Source organism: Hetaerina americana, unplaced genomic scaffold (assembly GCF_022747635.1).
Source record: "Hetaerina americana unplaced genomic scaffold, ioHetAmer1.1.p SCAF_4, whole genome shotgun sequence".
NCBI lineage: Eukaryota > Metazoa > Arthropoda > Insecta > Odonata > Calopterygidae > Hetaerina > Hetaerina americana.
Genome location: NW_027286985.1, coordinates 34,055,008 through 34,078,374, shown reverse-complemented (window position 1 = coordinate 34,078,374; position 23,367 = coordinate 34,055,008). Strand labels below are relative to the sequence as shown.

Sequence of the window (23,367 nt, the reverse complement as noted above, 5' to 3'; positions counted from 1 at the left end):
GCGAGATGCAAAAATCATTTCAACACCGCGAGGTTTTAAGAAAACCGATTGAAAGGAGGAATAAAATGTCGAACGAAACTAAACAAGTCTATAGAATAGAAATATTTAAGAACTAATTGAAATCTCAAGGCATTAAGAACCAGAAAAATATGTGAAATTAAAATTCGAAATGACTTTTTTTGTGTGAGATTTTTTTTATTTTACAGTGACGGACATTGTAGTTTTAAAAACCATAGGATTCATGAAAAGCTCTTCCTGTGGAAAAGTGTTCTCTTTTTATGCCAATGAGTTATAATATTATTATGAGTCATCACTGAAACACATTTAGGAATGTTTTTTTTGAGGGAATCAAAAATATCGAAACATGACAACTATGCATTTTTTCGGAACGGAAGTACGCTTAGGAGAAAGCAATTCCTAGTTTTCTATGTTAAATTATTCGGTTTTCTCCCGCAATTTCTCTGCTCACAGCAATACATTTTCTGAGACGCACGGTTTAAATTTGAAGGAAAAGAGAAAGGGAATCGAATTCCAATATTTTTTATATCCATCGATGAATTCCTTTACTTTATTTTGTTTGATAAGTTTGAGCATCCGTATATTTTTTTATTAATGATGTGACCGTCGTAATATTCAAACATCACTGCACACTTTGCACAATAGTTAGCTTTTCCCAAAAAATAAAATTATTTTAAATATCTCAGGTTAAAAATATAACTGAGCACATCAATAGGTCGACATCTATTGGCAAAACGAACTCGTTTCCTCTTACATCTGATAAATGTAACATTTTGTAAAATCTGAGGCATCATAAATATACGTAGTATGAAAGTTGTGTATGTATAGATTGCTTTGTTCAATTAAAGGATGGTCACCACTTCACTGTTACCTGATATTTAATTATGTCAAACATAATGACATCCACTCAAACTTGACCTCCCGGTGAGTTTTGATGCCGTGAACAATAGCAGAATGTATGACAGAAAAATCAAGTATTTTGCATTCTGCTTAATCTGATGATTCCTTCTTGTAGCAATATTTTTATATTGAAAGATGGGGTTTCCTTAAAGTTTATGCTTTACTTTAATGATAATAATTTATTTTTTCGCAAAAATTTATATATATATATATATATATATATATATATATATATATATATATATATTTATATTTATATTTATTTCGTGTTAACAGTTTTTTTTCCGACAAAAATCGAATCCTTGGTCGGTTATAATTCTAGGCTAATTTTATTAAGTTGCTAAATATTCAAGCTGCTAATTTTCTGCCTTCAGTTCCTAATTGAAACATGTTTGACGAATTTGCTAATGTTCCTTATTTCACTGACCGACGTCTTCTCAAGCTGTTAATTTCTTTATTGACATGATTGTTTACCTCGCGCCATGCACGAGGTATATACCGTTTTAATGCCAATTTTCTCCCGGTGCCCCGACGTGTCGCTACATTTGCGCTTCTGTAAAACATATACCTGACAAATAATGTGAGAACATGTCCTCATTGAAATTCTTGAATTCAAATCATGAGCAATCTTTGGCACTCGCTAAATATTGAACTTAAATCCGCCGGATTTTTAGGCCTTCTTTTTCATATCCTCAGCTGCACGTGCGGATAGCGAATGTAGTCAAAATGAACAGGGTAGGGAGGGGAGTAACACAGGGATGTTTGCTATCATCTGTTCTTTCCGATTTATCTGCTGAGGAAATGGTAAGGCCTTCTCGTATTGCGTTGTTGAGTAAAAAAGTCAAAAATGTCCTTACCTTATTTGAGGACGGCCCCCTCTTGGTGGGAGGGGTCAATTTTATATCAGTGGATCGTAGAATGCGATTTACACTGTGAGGAACATCGCTTAGGTGATAACGAAATGGGAGAAAACTGCGATTAACGGCGGCTTTTTTATGTCCCTTTTGTTTCGCTACCTTTTTCCTTTCGCTTCATTCTTTTGTGAGCCTTGGCCTTCTAACTAAACTCCTGCCAAGGGAGCAATGACCATTCTCCAAAGTACGACCAGGCAAGATAATTTTCGGCGCCCGAAAAGAGCTGGTGAGAGGAGCCTTATACATATGCCAAAGTCGTACGTCAGCAGATAAGTGAGAGGACAAACTGTGATCGCGTTAATTATCTCAGTTACATCATAAATGAGTAAATATCCTCGTAGTGGTTAGCTTCTGTTCTTTAACATCGTGTATGTTGGATTATAGCAAGGATAGTGGACCCAATGACGCACGCGGTCTGAGCTCGTATCCATTTCTTAGTACGAATAGTTGGATATTTTCATGAATGGAACACTATGTTGTATTCATATACATTGTGAAACGACCTGCGTAATGCCTGAATGTCTGTAAAATATGACTCGCTCGCATTACATTTGAGCTCTACTATTACTAGAGATCGCATAGCATTTGCAATGTGAGATATCCCAGGACATTTGAGACGTGGGATACTGACGGAGTTCGTGAGGTAGTGGTCCTCGGGTCTATACGATAGAACAGCATAAATGTTGATTTGAATGAACATGATGTATCGATTCCGACACTCACAGTTGTCGTAATGGTTCTGCAGTCTCCTTAATCTGAAAGAACTCTTTGATTGTGACCGATGTGCCTATCACGTTTTAAGAAAAATGTACAACACTTAATGGCTGGCCACGTGTGCCCAATGGCGTGACCAGATCAGATTTTGAGATGGTAAAAAATTTTCAGATGAATATACCAAGCGAAAAATATCCAAATAATTGTTTCTACCATTCCCAAAACCGACCAATTGTGGGCAATATGCTGTAAATAAAATTAGTCAATCATTTAAATAATAATATACTGTGAGGAGATATGACTTCACCCCTGATTGTAACTATCCCCTTGGCCTTTCTATTAAAAGGAGAAAATTGCAGAATTTTCTCCCAATTTTCCAAAATTTTTGAGTGCGATGATTGCCATACTATAGGAAACATTTTCCGTGAATTAGTCGGAAGCACGAGCTCGAAGAGCAAACTGGAACAACTGGGGAGAATGTGATGTCTTTTTTTTGTATTTTGAGTTTCCATTTTATTGCCTGTAAGTAAAGCCATTTTCTGGATTTCAAACGGAAATTACTCAAGTTTAGGCAAAAATGCTTTGCTACCTGCTATGATGAGGCGCGAATCAGTAAATGTTCTCCGTATTTTATTCCAGAAAAAGGTTTATTATAGCTAACCTCAAGGCGCCGTTCAGTCCCATTATTCACTTGACTACCAAATTTAGCTGTAATTTTTCGTTTATACTTCGTTACTTTTTTTGCCTAGACTGCTGATGAATAATTTAATTTCCTTTCATAAACTATGCTCTGCCAATTATTGAATTATCAAAAGAGATACAGCAATAAGATATCCTTTCCATAATCATATTATCTTATTGTGCTTCTTGTTTTATAGCTAGGCTAGGGAGCTAATGGATTTGGAGCTACTCGTCTTTGATACTAGGAATAAAGTACCTGTTAATGTATTTGACTATGCGTTATTATTTTCATTGACTATATTTTCGTAATTTTTATATAGCAAGACAAGAAGCCATTTGAATTACGTGAAACAGCAGTAATTAATTTTAGTTTAACATTTGAAAATGTTGATCTAGATTAATATTAAAGATACTCAACCGTACCATTTTGCGATAGGGACTATAGATATATCAGCGGCCAGACATTCGTCATCTTATTTTTCATTTTAATGCTAAAAACATCTCATCAGAAACGCTGAGTTATTTTGGAAATGTTTTTTCAACTGAAGATTTAAGGGGTAAAATTAGAACAAAAAAATAATAGAGCAAAGTCACCGGAAGCACGTTGATCCAGTTTGCTCAGGGTCTCCCTCCGATTTGAGCACCAATCAATAGGCCCCTCTCCACCGCGAGCGTCGGAAGACGCTCCCCGTTTTGTGGAATGAGGCACCCCTGACGACAATAAAATCCGAAGAAACTCTGACGTGTGTATATCTGTGTGTGTGTGCTTGTGTGTGCGCGTGCGTGTCTGTCCTTGAACCGTTCAGATGAGGGGGGCCACGAACCGGGCGAACTATGGGACAAGGAGCCGCAGGGGAGGCGCGGAGGTCGTGGAGGGAAAAGAGGAGGAGGTGGAGGAGGAGGAGGTGAGTGGATCCACGCCTTTGACGCCCTGTGAAAACAAAATCGCATGCACCCACAAGAGGAGAGGTGGGGTGAGGAGGAGGAGGAGGGATTGGGGGGTGAGGAATTAAAAGGGGAGGAAAGTCCTTTGTTTCGGCAACCGGTAATTTGACTCCAGCTAATCTGGACTCAGTAATTTCACTCCCGAGCCTTGACTCGCCAGATTTTGATGTGAAAAGTCATGCATTCTTTTATAGAGATTTTGCTTGAACGGTGTAAGTAAAAATTGATTTAATGAGTGGTAATACTTCCAAATATTAACGTAGATGCAATTGCTAGATAGGTGTGTGCCTCTAGAGTAAGCCAATTTTTTGTTAGTAGTTTGACAGCATGCCAATTTTCTGACATACATTTCATTTATTCCCTCATACTGATAGCTCAGTAAGTTCATCGAAGAATGAGGTTATCAAATTCCTGAAAAGTCGTATAAAACATTGTTTAATCATTTTATTTAATCCAATTTTAGGCAGAATTTATTTAAAACAGATACACTCATGAAAATTTGTACTAGCAGTTAGATTACCAACATGAGATGGTAAGAAAACTTTAAACCTTGCATTCTAATTATCATTTTTTGAAGTACTCATAGAATGATATACATCTAATTCTCAAACACTAAGAATTTCATTAGAGTTGAGAATTGTCATATGCTCCAATCCCACCACAGAGTGAATTTTCCTGTTATTCCTCTTCTATCCTGTGTTACACATCTATTACTCATTCCTTTGCCTTTCTTTCTTTTCCTATGCTTTTCCTTTTCATCTCTCTGGTTCACGTCATTCCTGCTCACCAAGATTTGAATCTTTTCCTTATCAAGATTAATCTCTGAGCTCAGAAAACACGTCATAGGGCAAAAATACCAGTGAATAATTAACTTGTGGCTGGGATTTTCATGGTAGGACCAATTTTTCCTCTAGGAATGAAAAGTTGGATGGAATAACAGAATACATTTAAGTGTTTAAGGATAACTATGAGCACTCAAAAAGTATTTCAATGGAAGTGAATGAGACTGACAGCTTATCAAACAGCCCAATCCCAGCAAGACCATGTATTATCATTTGGAAGCTGTCTGATGTGAATAAATGTAATGAGAGAGTAATGATACTCAAAATGGTGATTCTATGTTTACATAAATGAAAAAATAAGTTAGATATAAATATTAATGTAAAGAAATGGTCGTTAAATGAAGAGCAAATGCGTTCTTCATTTGATGAACATGATCTTCCAAAAAGTTGAGCCAGAAACCATCGAATACAAAAGAAATGATTCTTGTTCTTGTCTAGCTGTCTTTTTAATATCTGAACTTTATTGGGGTAGTTACCATTATAGATTCTCAGCTAATTCAACTCCAGGAGAAAATCTATTTATGGTCAAACTGATTGAGTCTATTCATGGTCTCAGCAGTGAAATAGGAGCCATGTATTAGTGCTTTCCAGTAGTCATAATGACTCTACAATGTGCAGATAGATGAATTTTCATTCTTACTAAAATATTCAATCTGCCCAAGCAGCTGAGCCTTTGACAGAAGCACATTGCTAAATATGATGAAGACTGGGAAACATAATTTCTGGCGCATCATTCAAATTCACAGCAATTGATGATTTGGAAACAGTTCAAAGCTAATGGTTTGAGGCTTTATTCTATTTGCATTTAAGTGTATTCAGTAACAATGGCTACAAGGGCTTTTTTCAATATGTAGAAGCTCCAGAATTAACTAATTAAAAAATTGAGGGTGTATATGAAAAAGTTATCATATCAATTTGTAAATGAGATGAATGCACTCTAAAATCAATTAATTCTCATCTAGGTTCTTAAACATTTGCAGATTTTTATCATTGGTGCAGACTTCTCTATTATTGAATGGTCTTTACTTGAACATCGACATTTATTATTTTGTCACTAATTTTCCCAGTAAAATTTTAAAAACCACTGAATATGAAGAGTGTGATTAAATGTATTTATAGGAAATAGAGGACATACCTTCAATATTTACCGACCTCGACTTAATTCTCTCCGCTGGATGGAAAACCTTTATTAAAGCATCTATTTTGAGTTTTTTTTTATTTTAAAATAATTTTTTTTCAATTTTCCTCAATGGTATTAGTAATTTTTAATGATGCATTAAGAAAACTAATCCTTTCACCTTTGGCAAAATTAATTCTTCACATACGATGTGAAATATATTATTCCTGAAATATTTTAAAACTTCTGTGGAGATCATTCATTGTTGTGAGAAGGAATACTGTTTTCCAAGATGGATTTAAGAGTGAGGAGATATTTATCTGCATCCAAATTTACTTGCACCTCTAATAATCAGTCAGGAATCAATGGATGTAGTTTTGCATTTCATTTTGGAAGATCAAGTTCTATCTTAATTTCAAGTAGCTGGATTATCAAATGGATAATTTTCCTTATTTAAAAAATCAGTATCTTTCCATTTCTATTTCTCTTGAGAAACATAAGCTACCTCCCAAATTAAGACATTGAGTCTAGCCATATGCAAAAAAAGTAATGCATGCCTTCAAAATGAATTTTATTATTTGATTATGATAAAATTACAGCTAAGAAATTGATTGATGTTTTTTTAATAATATATATATAAATCTCTTATTTGAGCTATTTCTTAAACAGAGGGTTTTCTATATTTTTTTACATGTCATGCGTGTTTGGTGCTGCACGCTTATTTTATGAAAGCTATGATTTATTCATCTATATTTATTTATTTATTGTGAATATGTATACATAGTATTCTCATAAGTGTGTGAATATATGTATATTTATTTATTCACACGCTTCATCTATTTAAATATTTTGAGTTGCTTGTCAAGGCTGGGATACAAATATGCATGTTTTACTTTATTTCATTGAGTCTATTATTTTCAAATGATAGTTAAGATCACAGTGTTTAATAATATTAAAGTATAACACCTATATAATTACTCCCTTTTGTTAATGGTATGAGTATTGGCAACTATTCATACTGACTTTGCCTGTGATATAAATTCTTTAAAATTTTACTGTTTTTATCACCCTCTTTTACCCTGAAGTAATTCAAATTACTCATATCTATTTTCTGGGCTTTGCTTGGTGATATTACCCCAGGGATAATATTCTAAACACAGTTGGTAATAGCTATCCCTAAGAGCAGAGCTTTCTCTTACCTAAATGTCAAAATGATAAGATCTTGAAATTGTTTATGCCAGAGTAAGATCAAAGCAGCGTTAGCTATATCTCGATTCTCCCTTAATTGATCATTGTATTTTGAATTGTATGGTATTTCTTCTGCAGCCCTACAGGGAAGTGAGCCAACGCGGATGGTCAATGGTTCTAGAGATGATTCACTTGAAGCTCCTGAGGAGGGTGAAGGTGAGTTCCAATGATAATAAATAATTTTTTAGTTGGCACTAATATATTCCTTCATGATTCTTGTCTTGAATTGAAAAACATAGCATATAATAAAATGAGCAGTTTTCACATGAAATCTATCCAAGCAATTGGTCCATATTCAAGTGTATTTTGTCTTTCTTCTTTAGAGAATAACTGCCTGTCTGACAGGCAAGCTGTCCTTGAGGAGCAGAATTCTTCAACCAATGAATACTACATACCTGAGTGTGCACCAGATGGAAGGTACCAGAAGGTTCAGTGCTACAAGTCTGCAGGTAATAATTCTCTTTCAATGAAAGGGAAATTTATGCATTTGTGTTTCCTTGATTACATAGATGTGTGGAGCTCATTGCTGATTCCCAGCAACATTTTTTCATTTAATATGCATTAGTACCTACTTTCTTGGCTTTGGGTAGATTTTTTATTGTATTTCTTTTTTGGCAGATGAATAAAAAGGAATCACTTTAATTTGCATCTCATTATCATAAGATGTACCTTATATGAGTCAAATTCTATAGTTATAAATCTCAGCCTATGTTATCGGCTATGTAATTTTTCTCAATTATACCTCATCAAGTTTGTTTTGTGTGATATTACTCATGCATATGTATTGCATGGCTTAAAAGTGGATTACTGTTTTTGAGTTACCTTTGTATCTGACACAAAATTACCTCAAAGATGGAAAAATATTATTGCCATTCAACATGAATTGGAAAATTTTCAACTAATGTTTTCTTAAACCCATAATTCATGAGAATCACTAATTCTCTAATAAAGCTAAAATTGGATGCTTTCACAGTGATTACTCCACCATTTCTTTTATGGCAACCTAAGTTGTCTAATCATTTCAATAGCACCACACACAAATATCTCAGAAGAAATGGCCATTAACAGTTGAAAATGATCATTCAAAATACAGAATGAGTTACAGAATATAAGTACTAGAAATGTAAGGCAATGCAACTCCAGAAATAATTTCTCTGTGATAATGTTGGGCACTACCAATAAAAAGTATTAACCTTGATAATGAGCTAATGGACAAGCATTGAATTGCCAAAACAAAAATATTCATATTAGATGAATTAAATAGGTATATGTATCTAAGTTGGACAACTCTGGGCTGATTAGTCTACTGGCTAGGGTGTCAAGGTTTAGATATAATATTGTTTGTTTGTATTCAGGAATAATCTGAGGATTTCAGAGTGACGGCTTATCTAGGGTTCATTGGCCCTATATGTGATTATTTAGTTGCCAAAGCCATTTGTATGGGAGCTGGTCATTACAATCAGTAATAAATTGCAGGAAAATGTACTCATTACAATACTTGTATTTAGGTAAGATTTATGTTTTTTTACTATACATATTGTACACCAATGAAATTGTTTACATTCATATCTCACATCTCAATGCATCATAGGCATCTGCATAGAGTAAATTTGTTTAGGATATGTATATTTCCAGTTCAATATGCTTCTTTCATTCAGTCTTTAGGATGTAATATTTAAAAAAAAATAATTGAAAATGTATTTGTATTAAGCTCATCTTTATTCTTTTTTCCCATGCATAAAATCAAATGCAGGGGTATGGGTGCATCTCAAAAGTCTTTTTCCACAGGATATTGCTGGTGTGTGCATGAAGACACAGGAAAACCTATACCTGGGACATCAAAGAAAGACCAAGACCCAAAATGTGATTCCATACCAGTTCCATTTCGTCCAATGAAAGGTTGCCCAGAGCAAAGAAAGAAGATTTTCTTAAGGGACCTAATGGAATTCCTTACAAAGAAGATGTTGCAAGCAAATTCGAAGAATGGCTCAGGGTATTAGTTTCATTTTTTCTCTTTTTATGGGAATAAGTAGGCTTTTCTTTACCATTATTGTTGATTCAAGTTGTTACTGTCAACCTTAGTTCTATCTTTAGTGGAGGTCATTTATGGCAGCAATTTCAGAGTGTAAAAATCATTCGCCTAGACCGGGATCCCGGTTGATGATGATTTGATTTTTACACTCTGAAATTGTTGCATTGAAATGCACATTAGCGGATGATTCCATTAAAAGTTACTGTTGCAGCATCTCCCGCAGTTTCTTTGGAGGTCATTCATTGTTTGTGAGGTAGAATGGAGTACTATCTAATATTAAAATAAGCTTAGAATTTTTTCTTTTCTAAAGCTGATGGAAATCTATATTTCATATACTTGTATGCATTTGAATCACAAAAAATAAAATTATTCTCTCTGGGATTCATCTCATTATATGCCAAATGCAAAGTGAATTTGCACATTTGACAACCAAGCATACAGAACACAAATTTTTCAGTTAATTTAGTTGCTCTGTAAACATTTTTATTTTTTCGATCGTCTGTTAAATTTTTATATGCACCTTTGTAGGTTCATTTTTGCAAAAAAATCCAAACTTAACTTTTGCATGTTTCCTGACGGCTTAAATTCAAGCAAAGGATTTTAGTCAGGAAGTATTTTAGAATATAACTAGTATGACTTATCCTCAATTACATTAAATACATTCTTTTAGAGATCGAGCTATGATCTTGTTAAACAAATGAAAGCCCAAGTGAAGTTATTACCCATTTCTAAATTTCTCGCAATTCATTTAGATGATGGTCTCCTAGAGTGGTGGTTAAATTCAGCTGTATGAGGTGACTTCAATCTCCCTAAAGACAACTAAATAGTCCAATGACTAATATAACATACATTTTTACATGATACAATGCATTCATAACTCTATCAGGTAACTAGGCCAACTAATGTGCATTGCTCAAATTTTTCTATATCACATGAGAGAATGTTTATCCTGTTCAATTTAATTTTTTGGCACTCACTGGTATAATACTGGTATAATTTAATTTTTTGGTACTGACTCAAAAATACAACTCAAATTATCTAAAAAAAGGAGCATGAAGTCACATCCTTCTGAAGTAATATAGACATTTTGATTCCACCTCTTCCTACTAGAGAATAATTCCTTGCATAAACTGGCTTGGCATTTAAAGAGTCAGAATGATGTTTATATGCTACAATTATTATGCGCTTTGATGCATGTGCAACAATGGCCCAAGACTAATTATGTGGGATATGCCCTTAGATTCTAATTTTCCTCCCACTTTTCAGAATATCAGCCGGCGAGGGAAGAGTTTATAATTCCATGGAAGAAGAAGTGGCATCATGGAACTTTGGCATATTAGACAAGAACAAAAACAAGGTAAATGTTTCTCCATTGAAAAGGAAAAACATTTTAGAACTCCTTTCCTTTATTTAAGTACTTTAATTCTCACCTATTAAGAGAATTTCTCTCAATTTTTATCATCTTAAATATATTTTTATTATTCATCCATACATTGTTTTTTGATATAATAGTAAGTACGTTTTAGGCTTGCTAATCACCACTGATTATTTTTTTCCATGATAAATTGACCTCATATTTAGAATGGTGTCAGATTGCAGTCAGCTACTGAATGACAATTTTCATTTCAGTGCTAAAGGGTCATCTACATCTCATTTCATTATAGTAAAAAATACAGGGCTTGGCTCATGTGCTAACTGAATAAAGGAGGTTAAAAATTCCAGCAATGTTAATTCACACCTCCACTAGAAGTTATCACATGCAGGAATTAAAATTTAGTGAAATAAAAAACCACATTGTGTTTGAAGGAACAATAAAATAAAACTATATCACTGACTCAACTGAAATTGCCAGTTTATTTCAACACCTTTATTTTATGATAATACTTAGTGTTGTTTCCTTATACTATTTCTGTTTACCTGGCACATTGTATTCCTTTCGATGTTAAGTGTCTTGAGGTCATTTATTTTGGTATTCTGTGTCTTTGTGCGGCTTGACTACCAATTACTGTTTAATGACCATTTGTCATTATCACTGGGTATTGGGGAGTGCACAGAGAGAGGGCATCAGTATCTCAGTGTCAGAAAGATTTTGCAATAAAGATTACAATGGTCAAAAATGACTTTTAACAGCCCTCGAGGTTCAGAACCTCACAGAAGCCAAATTATTAAAAATAACCTGGAAAAATGAATACAAACTAGCAAGGATCTTAATTGGTTGAAAGTATAAATTGCTACGGAGATAGATATGTTACCAAAGGACTAGTAACATGCAAAAATCTAAATGAGTAAAAATTTATCCCTGTCCTCCCTCTTATTTGTAAGGAAGTGTTTTGTGTTTTATTTCTGATGAATTTTGAGTATTTTGATGATATTTGAGGGTTGTATTTATTTTTCCATTTCATATTTAGCTGCTTAATGAGTGTACTATTCATCAACTTTATTCTTGTCCTTGTTTATAGCACAAATGTAGAAATGGGGTGGACACATTTATAAGTAGGGAACTCTGTAATAATAAAAATCCATGCCAATTTATTTGTTTACCACAGTTTAGAGTAAAAAATTACACTGTAAAGATTGATCTTATTCAGGCTGACATTTGAGTCTTTCATCTGCTGTACCTATCACTCAAAATAACTTCGCACCTTAGCAATAACATATGTTAAATAGTTTTAAAAATATTATTTCTTTAATGAGATAATTTGTATCTTTTATGAATTGAATATGAGGATGAATCCATATGTTATAAAAAGAAAACATATTCAAAGAGGCCATATTCTGGTGAACAGTCTCTTATTCCACCTAGTTTGTTGTTAATATCAAATAAAATGGATAGCATCATTTTAACAGTTATCTTATATAAAAATAAAGATAAATCTTATATCATATAGGATTCTAGGCTGCTCCCCTCAATCAAAAAACCAACTGCAGAAAAACACCCACTCTTAAAGGGGTGTGTGAACAACCTGTAAAACCTATGAAATGAGATCGAGCTAATTCATAGGCCTGCTCATCTTTTCATTTGAAATACCAATTATTCCTTGCAATTTAGGTATTGGAGCGAAAGGAGTGGAAGTCCATCCGAACATTGGTGTCAACCAATCGTGCCCTAAAGAGATGTGGAAAGAAACTTCCTCGGTACTGTGATGTCAACAATGACAGGAGGATAAGCAGGACAGAGTGGTTAGAATGCCTGAATGCTTCATCGTCTGCTGTTGGGAAGTCAGCTGGTGGGCAGCAGCAGGATCCATTGGTCATTGATGCTACAGTTGAGGGGACTGTTGCCGCAGCCTTGAACAGTAGTCAAGGTAAGGGAAAGCTGAGAGTAGGAAACTTTTAATATGCTCCCCTAAGAGTTTCATATTGAGCTAAGATTCAAGGTATTTCTATTTTGAAGGTTAGTTATGGAGAAGAAAAAAAATACCTTTTAAGCATGATGAAAATATTGAGATTACTGACCTATTCACTCATGTATTTCTGCTAAAAAAAATACACTACCTTACAAGACAACTTTTAGTAGTATTAGAATACATATATGGATGTGAAATGATTTGATGGAAATAAAATTAAATGGGAACGTATCAAAAAAGGGTTATCAAAAGCCATAAAAGAAATTATAGCAACAGTTTTCAGGAAGAGGGCAAGGAAACCATTGATTATGGATGAGATGATTTGAAAGAAATACCAGAAAAGGAAATAGAAGAATATAAACACTGAGTTTGGTAGAAAGAAGTATAATGAGTTAAATAATAAACTGAAATTGGTAACAAATAGAGCTAAAGAAAGGTGGTGTAGGACACAGTGCAAATATATTTAAAGTCTACAGAGGAAGGGTGAAATTCACTTGCTATACAGGAAGGTTGAAACACTGTCAGGAAGTAAAAAGGGAAAATCTGTGATGACAATCAGTGATAAGTCAAGAAAAATATTAGTTGAACCAGCGAAGATTTTAGAGAGATGAAATGAATGCTAAGAAGAACTGTATGTTTCCCATAAAGATATTAGGCCAGCAAGATTAGACAGAGAGAGAATATGATGTAGATGAGGATAAATTTGGTCCAGGCTTACTCAATGAAGAGATACAAAGGAATTGAGGGAAAAGAAATGAAGTAAGGCCATGGGGATGGACATCGTTCCTACAGAACTACTTAAAGGTTGAGGAAAATGCGAGAGGATGTTTTATGGAATAATTTGCAGCATTTATGGGGGAGGAATTTGTAGGGCTACAGAACGAAGATCTGACTTTGTGTTCAGCTAAAGTGGTTCTTCTCATGGTTATCAACAATAGGATTGAGAACAGGGCAAATGATTACTTAGGAGATAGGAGATGGCCACTTTGACTTTCAGTTGAGTATTGAAAACATGATCAGTTTGGGTTTAGGAAGGGGAGAGGCATGTGTGTTGACATTGCAGTAATGAGATCAATAATACAGAGGAACATAGAATACAATCAGGATGTATTTTTCTTTTTCCTAGATTTCGAAAATGGCATTTGATTGAGTGAATTGGAGAGAATTAATAAGTATTGCAGAAAAGAAGGTAGATTGGAGGGATAGGAGACTGATCTGCAACCTGTATAAATCTCAGACCCAGGCACGAGTGAGGGATGGAGAGCCCAGATGGGCTGTGCTTGGAGGGCGTCCATTATCACTTGTATTGTTATATTACTAGTGATGTTCAACATATATGAAGAGGAAATGGTAAAATAGGCATAGGAAAAACTGGAGATGAAAATGAAATTTGGTGGACAATCCATAAAATCAGTTAGGTTTGCTGATAATCAAAATCTAGTTTGTCAGTCAGCCAAGGGGTTTCAAACTCTGCTGAGTGCATTCAGTCAGTGCAATAGGTATAGGAAGTGAAAAAGGTTATACGGTTTTCCAGAAAGAGTAAGGCAAAGCTAAAGCCCAAAATAGGAGTGCAAAATCTTGAGTTGGTAGAACAGTATACGCATCTCGGAAGTGTTTTGGACCAAGATGGTCAAAGAATTAGGGACAAATGGAGGAGCAATATATTAGGCAAAGAAGCTTTCACAAGGAGGAAGAAATTGATGAGATGAACTTTGAGTAAGGATGTTAAGAAAAGGCTTGTCAAAACCTTGATATGCATCGTAGTTTTGTACACCGTGGGAACATGGTCATTGAACCACAATTGAAGGCAGAACCAGAAGGATTGAAGGCTTTTGAAATGTTGATGTGGAAAAGTATGGAAAAGGTGAAATGAATGGAGAGGAAACAAATGTGGAAATGCTGAGTATGGTGGGGGAGGAGAGGGAATAGTTGGGAGAAATCATAAGGAGGTAGGAAAAATTGATGAAGGGCGTATTGATCAGCAGTGGGATGTTGAAGACTGTGATTGAGGGGGAATATTAGGCAAACAAGGAAGGGGCAGGAATGGGATAGGGATGCTGATGGATTGAAGGGAGGAAGGAAGTATGTGTAAGGGCTTATAATAGAGTGCAATGTCAGGCAGTGCTTTGTTAGGAAAGGCAAAGAAATTGTGGCTGTTCCATTTGGTAGCTTGGAACCAGTAGATTCCCGATAATAATAATAAACTTAACATAAGATTCCCTCTGACCTTCCCCCATCCCTCATCATAAAAGGCAACAAAATCCTACAGCTTCCCTCTCACCCAAATTCCTTACATAATTTAAGATCATCCTCTAATAGCCTGTTAGCCTCTAATAACTGCAAAAAATATCTCATTATGAAAACCAGTGCAGTGCTTAAGGGTTTATCATTGATTGAGTGATATGGTGATATGGATTGCCAATAAGATGTTTTAAACCTAAAACTTTACGTTCCGCATGGTGAAAAGGCATATGACAGATAAAATTCTTTCATTTCCAATTTTCCATTTGGAAATTTTTTCACCATATCACTTTTATTATTTATTAGTATAATTACCTTTCTGGAAGGTCCCCTTGTTGAATGTTTAATATGTTTGTTATTCTTGATTAAAATATATTTCGAAGCATGAATTTGATGATTAATAATATTATAGCTTTCAAGTTATGTATCTATGACATGTACAAGGTTTGTATAAAAAGTATCAGTGACAATTTTTCCTGATGTGTGCATTAATTGCTGAATTCAGACCATTGGTTTAAGTGTCCGCATGATGGCAGATCATATTGGTATAGATAAGATGACAGTGCATACCATTATCATTGAAAATTTGGTATTATGAAAGATCTACGCTAAACTTGCCCTACAGGTGTTGATGGACAACCAAGGGCATAGTTGAGGGTCTGCTTGTCAAGACCTGTGTAACGGCATTGCAATGATTCCCAAATGCTCTTAAGATTATGATGTGGCATCAGCAGATTATTTTCTATTCCCAAAAGTAAAATCCTCCCTCAAAGTACATTACTATAGGACCCTAAGTGCCATCAATGAGGCTTGCACACATACCCTCAAAGACCTTCTGGAATCCACCCACCAGGGAGTCTTCAATTCGTGGAAAAGCCACTAGCAAAAGTGTGTGAATGCTCAAGGGATGTACTTTGAAGAACATTGAGGCATATTAGCAATATCTGAAATAAAGCTATTTTGCTGAAACTTTTCCCGATGCTTTTTATACTAACCATTATGTAATAACAATTTTTTCAATTTTCTATAGTGCCGAGGTAAAATTAAAATATATTTATTTAGTTTAGTGATTTTCATAATTAATAATCACTTTGTGAATGTGCTGTTTCAGGCTCTCTCCCAACATCTCCCACACCTAAACGAAGAGGACCAAACCCATTGGATTTGTTCCTCATTGGCGATGACTGATTTCACAGCGAGGACTGATTGATTAGAGAGAGAGGTTGGCCATGTTTTCGGCCATTAGTCCAGGAGAATGCCAGTGGAAAGAAAGTGTGACTCAGACTGATACATAATGGGATGCAGAATGAAAAAGAGCAACTTGTCCTCCCCTGGGAAAATGTCGATCGAATCAGAGATTTCAGGTTCAAGTCAGAATCGAATGTAAACTTCATCCCTGAAATAAACTCTTTGTGAGTATTCAATGGAAAGGCAGAAAAAAAACGATAGCTGATGTACTCTCGAAGTGAGTTGTTGAAAACTGATTCCAGTGGTGACAGGTGTATTTGCTGTAGAAATGTGCTAGCTAGAAGCACTCAACTTTTAGTTCCATTGATCATTAAGTTGTAATGGAAGCTTTAGGATGTTCTTTAAAAATGGCAAATCTCACCTAGATATCTCAATTTAAATCATGTACAGTAACAATGCAATTAATTAACGTGCCCATGTTTATGAGTGACTGTCAGGAAATATATTATTTCTAGTGCTGGAGTGTAAATATAGTTTTTAATTGAGTAAGTATGAATTCTTTGATGAATATTTTTCATAAATAGTTTGCTGGTGCACAAAAATAGGTTGTTGAAATGATGTTAGCAGCCAAAATTTTAGTTAACTCTATTACAGCTTTATTTGTTATCATATCCTTTGTTGGTAATATATGTAAGCTGATAGAAGTCATTATATTTTTTAAAAATTATTATAATATATATATATATTTACCTCATCTTGCCATTAAGTAGGTTGTATGGTGTTCCTCAAGAGTTAACGAATTAAATAGTTTGTATTACAGACTTCTTAATTGAGTAAAACTAATTGTTTCCATTTGTAGTCATTTTTGTGGTAGTATTAGTTTTATTTAACTTTAAGATCTCAAGGTAAGCCAGCTTCATATTTTGATATTGGCGCTGAAACAGCCAAAAACATTCAAGAATTAGAATGATAGTATTGTAAAATAAAATTGATACCTATATTATCCTTTATTCTCCCTCAGCTCTCTATAACTTTTATTTATGCTGACTGAATGGTTGTCTATGTTTTTATATGATTCATTTAAAATTTTATATCAATCCCATAAAACTGCATATATGATCGTTAATGGACGGACATTGTATAATACAAACGTTGTTTTACTATGTTTGTAGTTAGAGTTCATAGGTGTATAAAATTCTAGAAATTGTAGATATAACCACATGTCATTAAAGTGTGAGGTAATATCTAGCATTTAAGTATTGAAAATAAATTTGGCACTTGTCATTGTGGTGTAAACGAAACTTAATGAGCCAACAGCAATTTGTGGGATATTTACTGAATTCAATGTAATTACTTTATAGAGGTAGTCTCAAAAGAAGCTGTGATAAGATCATGAGAAAGCAATAAAGTGGGAGACACAACAAGACCTTAGTATTGCAATTAAACAGTATGAAATATTCACGTTCATTTTTATTGCTTCACATCCTTTGAATTAAGAGAGAACTCATTAGAATTCAATAGCTTCCTCCTGTCAAAGAAAAGGAAAAAGCCAACAAGGTAAGTCATCATCATAATCATCTGCCATGGTTGGGAAGTCTATGGAGGCCTCTTCTCAACTATGTTTTCCTTTCCTGTGCCCTTCTCTTCATTTCTGCATACCCATCACCCTCTTCCACATCATCCATCATTTTGACCCTCCTAAACCCTCTCTTTTCTGGTCATTCCATTGCTCCTTCTAGCACCTCCTCCAAGAGGCAATCCCTTCATAGCATGCGTCCAAGCCAATCCCTTTTTCTTTTTTTGATTGATTTCAGCAAACTTCTCTCTTCTCCCGCTCTCCTCAACACTTCCTCATTCCTAACCTGGTCTATCCTTTTTATGTTCAGCATTCTTCTCCATACCCACATTTCAAACACCTCCAGCCTTCCCCGGTCCCTTTTTAACGCAGTTCATGTTTCACATCCAAATAACATAACACTTAACTAGTATCTTTCTCAGTCTAATATCCACTCCTCTACACAACACTTTTGTTTTCCTGCTGAACTCCTTCCTTTCTCTTTCCTTATTTTAGTTTCCTTTTCACTCCTCCAACTTATATTACCTCCATACCCAGATATTTGCACCTCTTCACTTCTTCCAACTTCTCTTCTTCCATTACAATTTTTACTTCCTCATCACCTTCGACATGCGTTACTTTAGCCTTGCTCCTATTTATCATCAAGCTGTACTCCTTCATGCCATTAAGGTGTTGTAACTTCGCATGTAATTGTTCTTCTTCCTTGATAAAAAGGATCATGTCATCAGCAAATCTGATGCACACAATTCTTCTTCCTCCAATTCCTGAATCTTCTCACCAGCACGCCCTCACTATTTCTTCCAAATAAAAGTTAAAGAGGGTGAGGGAGAGACAGTACCTCTCCCAACATTGAACCAACTCTTTCCATCAATTTTAAAACACACCTCCTGGTTTAAGTATGAATTTCTAATCAATCTTCTGTCTCTCAAGTTCACACCTTTTTCTTTTACAATTTTCATAAGTGCTTGCCATCATACATAGTCAAAAGCCTTCATCAAATCAACAAAGCACACCCATAAACCTTTCCCCTTATCCAGACATTGCTCTCCGATAGTAAGCACTACTCCTATTGCATCTCTTGTGCCCATTTCTCTATTGAACTTTTCCTCCACTGTGTTCTCTATGATTTTGTTCAGTCTTCTATTCAGTATTCTTAACAATATCTTCGTTGCAAGGATGTTGATGCATATTGTACAATACTTCTCGCATTTCCTTGTTCCTTTCTTCTTTGGTAATGGATAAAGGTGAGTATATATTGTATACGTAATAGCACCTAATCCTCTTTGTTGCATGCAATGAGTGCATGAGGATTTTTTTCTGTTATTTATCTTGAAATTACAACATTGCTTTCAGCAAATGTTATTTCGCATGAATGTGTGGCATGATTTCTTCTGTGAAATGACAAGTGTCAATTTTTCCAATTGGAACACAAGTTTTCTACCAAGTATACAAGACCGGAAGAATTTATTAACTGATTGTAAGAACCAAGCATAATTAATTGTGGATTTGCTTCTGTCAGTATTGCAATGGACTAATTAAAACCACTCAAAGCAATTCAGGTACGGCAATGAGAAATAATGATGAGGTGATAAGGGAGAGGAGAAAATAGAGTTAGACCGAACACTGATCCTTGAGGAACACCTTTATCAACACCTAACGGTGACGGGAGGAAGGTATTCCTGTTCTTCTGGACAGCTACCCTTTGCTGACGATTTTTGAGGTATGTTCTCAATCACTGCTGTTCTGTGCCTCTAATACCCATTTAATCACATTTATACAAGAGTTTATCACGCTCAAATGCTGTGGTCAAGTCAAAGACTACACCCATCACTTTTTGCTTGTAGTTAATTTGTTGTATGATGGTGTCAACTGCATTGAAAATTGCCTGCTCTGTTGACTTTCCTTTTCTAAATCCAAATTGTTTAGGGAATAGCAGGTTATTAACTTCAAGGAATTCCATTAGTCTTAGGTTGAACAAATACTTCAATATTTTTCCTAGCTGGGAGATTATTTAAATAGGTCAATAATGTTCCACATCATTTCTTTCCCCTTTCTTCTTATATATTGATATTACCTTGGATACTTTGAGGGCATCAGGATAGATACCATCTCTCAGACTCTGATTTACAAGTGAGAGTTAGGGACTTGAAATCTTATCTACACAGTTATGTATTATTTTTCCTTGCAAAGCTCTGCATGGTCTAAGAAAAATAAACTTGAAAGACGCAGCAAATGAGATATTGATACCATGAGAAGGATCTTGTACATTAACCATTGGTAGCTTTAAGGAGCTATTGAATTCATTTGCCAGTTTTATTGGATCCACTGGTTTACTTTTATCATCCCTAAATTGGGCTAGTAACTCCACTACATTAGAGCCAGAATTTTGTTTAGTAATATGCCATACCATTTTAGTATTATTAGTTGCATTTAAATTAGTTTATCATTATACTATTTCTTAGATTTCTTAGAAACATTATGGTACAGCTTTTTTAAGTTAGAATATTTGTGGTGCAGTGTGTTATCTGTAGAGGACATACAAGGGTTTATCTTTTTAGCCTAATAATGAAAAGACAGTAATTTATTGTTGAAAATGGCTTTATTTTTTTAAGTATTCTCTATGATAATCAATACTTTTTTGCATGAACTCGAACAATTTTTGTAACAATTTTTCCTCTATGATTGAAGTACCACCAAAAAATAGTTTTAGAATGTATCATCGGCTTCTTCAGGCGCCGAAAAGCATTGACCACACAACCAATTGTTCCCACTGGTCAAACAATTACTGGACAATACTACACTAACCTCCTGGACCAACTACAGTGAAAGATACAAGAAAGAAGGACGGATTTGGCAAAGAAGAATGTCATTGTTCATCAAGACAATGCATACCCACACACGTCTTTCCCATGGCAAAAATACATGAACTAAGATACATATTGTTGCCTTATTCACCTGATTTGGCTTCATCAGATTTCCATCTCTTCCCCAAGCTCTAAATTTTCCTCAGTGGCCAGAGATTCTCTTCAAACGAATTAACAGCCGTAGTAGACTGGTATTTTACAGGCCCAAAGGAATCTAATTTTTGATATGGGATCAAGACATTGAAACATCGCTGGACCACATGTATTAGTGTACAGGGAGACTACATTAAAAAATAAATAAGTTTTACTGAGGTAAGCCTTTTATTTCCATTCCATTCCGAAAACTTTACTAATTAACTCTTATGAAAGAAACATAGACTGATTTATTTTTTAAATTTAAAACTAATTTGATTTTTCAATTTGGGAACTTACTCTTGCAAAGGGTGCAGAGAATTGGTGCAAGTGTCTTACTCCTTAAGAGCACGTTAGTAAAAAGTAAAGTAAGTAGCTTGTTTTGGATCAATTCTAGAGAAAGAAAAGATTTATATTCAATTATTCGAATTATACAGTGTCCATTTTTCATCAATAGTTATTGATGTTAACATGCATTAGTAAAACTTAATGTTGCATTGTTAGCAATCTTTTAGATAGGTATTTAAAACTTAACTTCAAAAAAAAGTTGAGTTGTCTTATTCAACAGGAACAGCAACTGAAGTAGCTGAGGTTCTTAATCATCCAATATTTTGCTTAAGTCTCAAAATGTATGATCAGATGCATCCTTCATTGAATAGGCCTTCAATTTGCACCAAGGTTCCTTACTATTCGGGGGCATAAGAAATAGGTTATGGCAAGTATTGAAATAAGGGCCATCGTTAATAAAATGGAGGATATTTTAAAAGTTTCAGGATAAAAAAATTTAAATTTACAGGCCATGCGTGGATGTTGCTGGACATAATGCCCAGCATGTGACACATAAGACATTGGACAGCAATGCAGCCATAGATGCAAACAACGCATCATCTTGGGTGCACAGATGGACTTATGGTGTACTTGGGTCCCAAATGGAACTTCGGACTTACGTTATTTACTGCAACTAATATGCATACACTTTCAAAATATAAAATAAAATAAAGAACTAAAATTTTTATATTAAATGAGGCATGATCATTATATTCTTTGGACTTGGTTTTTACTTTGCCGGTGCATTAATTCAACCACTCATTCCATTCTTTCAAATACAATTTTGTCTTATTTTAATAACTTGACTGTTACACCTATTCTAGTTATGTCACATAACTTCATCTTCCTACTACTTAGGAATCTCATTGCTTTTGTGTTCTTATGACTTATCTCACACCTATCATGATGATTCTGCAAAGTGCTACCTATTAATTGTAATCCTCTGAATGAATGGTTAACTAACGCTTGATTGTCAAATCTATTTAATTTAGAGGTCCCACCCACTTTCAGCCTCTAGCCCTTCCCATAACCGTTTCCTAACTGAATCTCTAACAGTTTCCTACTCATTTTTAATGAAACGAGGCAATTACAGACACCCTCTCTGACTTCCCAGCCTATGGTCCTTCTGGATACTATTCGCAATCATCACATGTACGGTACCAGATAAGATGTCAATCCCTCCGGTCTATTAATTTTTTCTGCCAAGTGTTCATTATTAACTCTTACCAGTCTTGAGTTCCTCTCTAAAGTGATCTCATTATTGCCTTGACATTATGCATACCACTCCCCTTTATAACCTCAAACTAACCTTTGCCTAAATATTCATTAGCTATATTCTCCATTCTTTTGCAGTGGTTTCTAGGTAATACTTTTACCACCTGTGAAGTCAAACTTTGACCCATAGTACAGCTGAAGTCCTATAGCTCTTGCATACTGCTGATTTTCCTTATTTTGGGATTGGTAACAATATAGTTCTAACAATGTCTTCTGGCCAAATTCCTCCCTCAGAAATGATACTTATGGGACCATAAAAAATTTTCCTTCCTAGCCGTCATATATTCAGGATTAGTTCTAAGAGGATATTGCTTATTCCTAGAGCATGATTCAATTTCATTTCATTTAATGTCTTCCTCTTTTACTGTAAAGTATTTCTGGCCTTGCAAAGCAAAATGTATGGGAGAAACTTCCCACAGAAGCTATTCTTGAATGCTTCTGAAAACTCAAACTTTCATGTACTTTCATCACGGAAGTGACATCTGGTGAACATAAGATTAATTTGAAGATTTTGACCAAGGAAATACATTGAGACAATAATGCTGCGATGTACTTTCAATACAATCTTATTTCTTAGGTTTTTAAGGGAATAAGAATTATCTCATTAGTGGTTATATTGGTTACATATTTATTACTCTGTATTACTGGATAATGGTGCTGAAAATTGCACTTTCAGCCTAGTAGTTTTTATAGGAGGGGACTGACAGCTAAGGTCATTTGCACCATTAGGGGTGGATGGGTAAGGAAAAGTGGAGAGAAATCTGGCATTGGCATTGGTCTACTCTTGTCGAAAGGCACCAAGGGGTCCACAGTTTAACTGTCCCATCCAACAGGCGTCGTGTACTCACTCTAAGAGCTCACCACAAAGCAACTCAAGTAGGGATCGGGATACCACTGAAAAATATTTGTCGCCTGGGGGATTTGAACCTGGGCCCTTTTGGTGGGAAGCCTGTATGTTAGCCACCGCACCATCCTGATCCCCTCTTTTATTCTGTGTGACAAAGTG

At 34.9% G+C, this 23,367-nt stretch overlaps 1 protein-coding gene across 2 annotated transcripts in view; it reads left to right on the top strand.

Annotated features, from left to right (window-relative positions):
• Positions 1–17,646, top strand: part of magu (SPARC related modular calcium binding-like protein magu) — a 58,648-nt gene extending 41,002 nt beyond the window's left edge. The window contains exons 7-13 of one of the 2 annotated variants that reach the window (XM_071590349.1): positions 4,034–4,132; positions 7,458–7,535; positions 7,703–7,828; positions 9,168–9,372; positions 10,678–10,768; positions 12,461–12,716; positions 16,111–17,646. In XM_071590349.1, the coding sequence (XP_071446450.1) occupies positions 4,034–4,132; positions 7,458–7,535; positions 7,703–7,828; positions 9,168–9,372; positions 10,678–10,768; positions 12,461–12,716; positions 16,111–16,187 (932 nt within the window). In that variant the 3' untranslated portion in view covers positions 16,188–17,646. The remainder of the gene's footprint in view (positions 1–4,033; positions 4,133–7,457; positions 7,536–7,702; positions 7,829–9,167; positions 9,373–10,677; positions 10,769–12,460; positions 12,717–16,110) is intronic. The other variant, XM_071590350.1, reaches the window with a different exon arrangement.
• Positions 17,647–23,367: the final 5,721 nt, after the last annotated feature.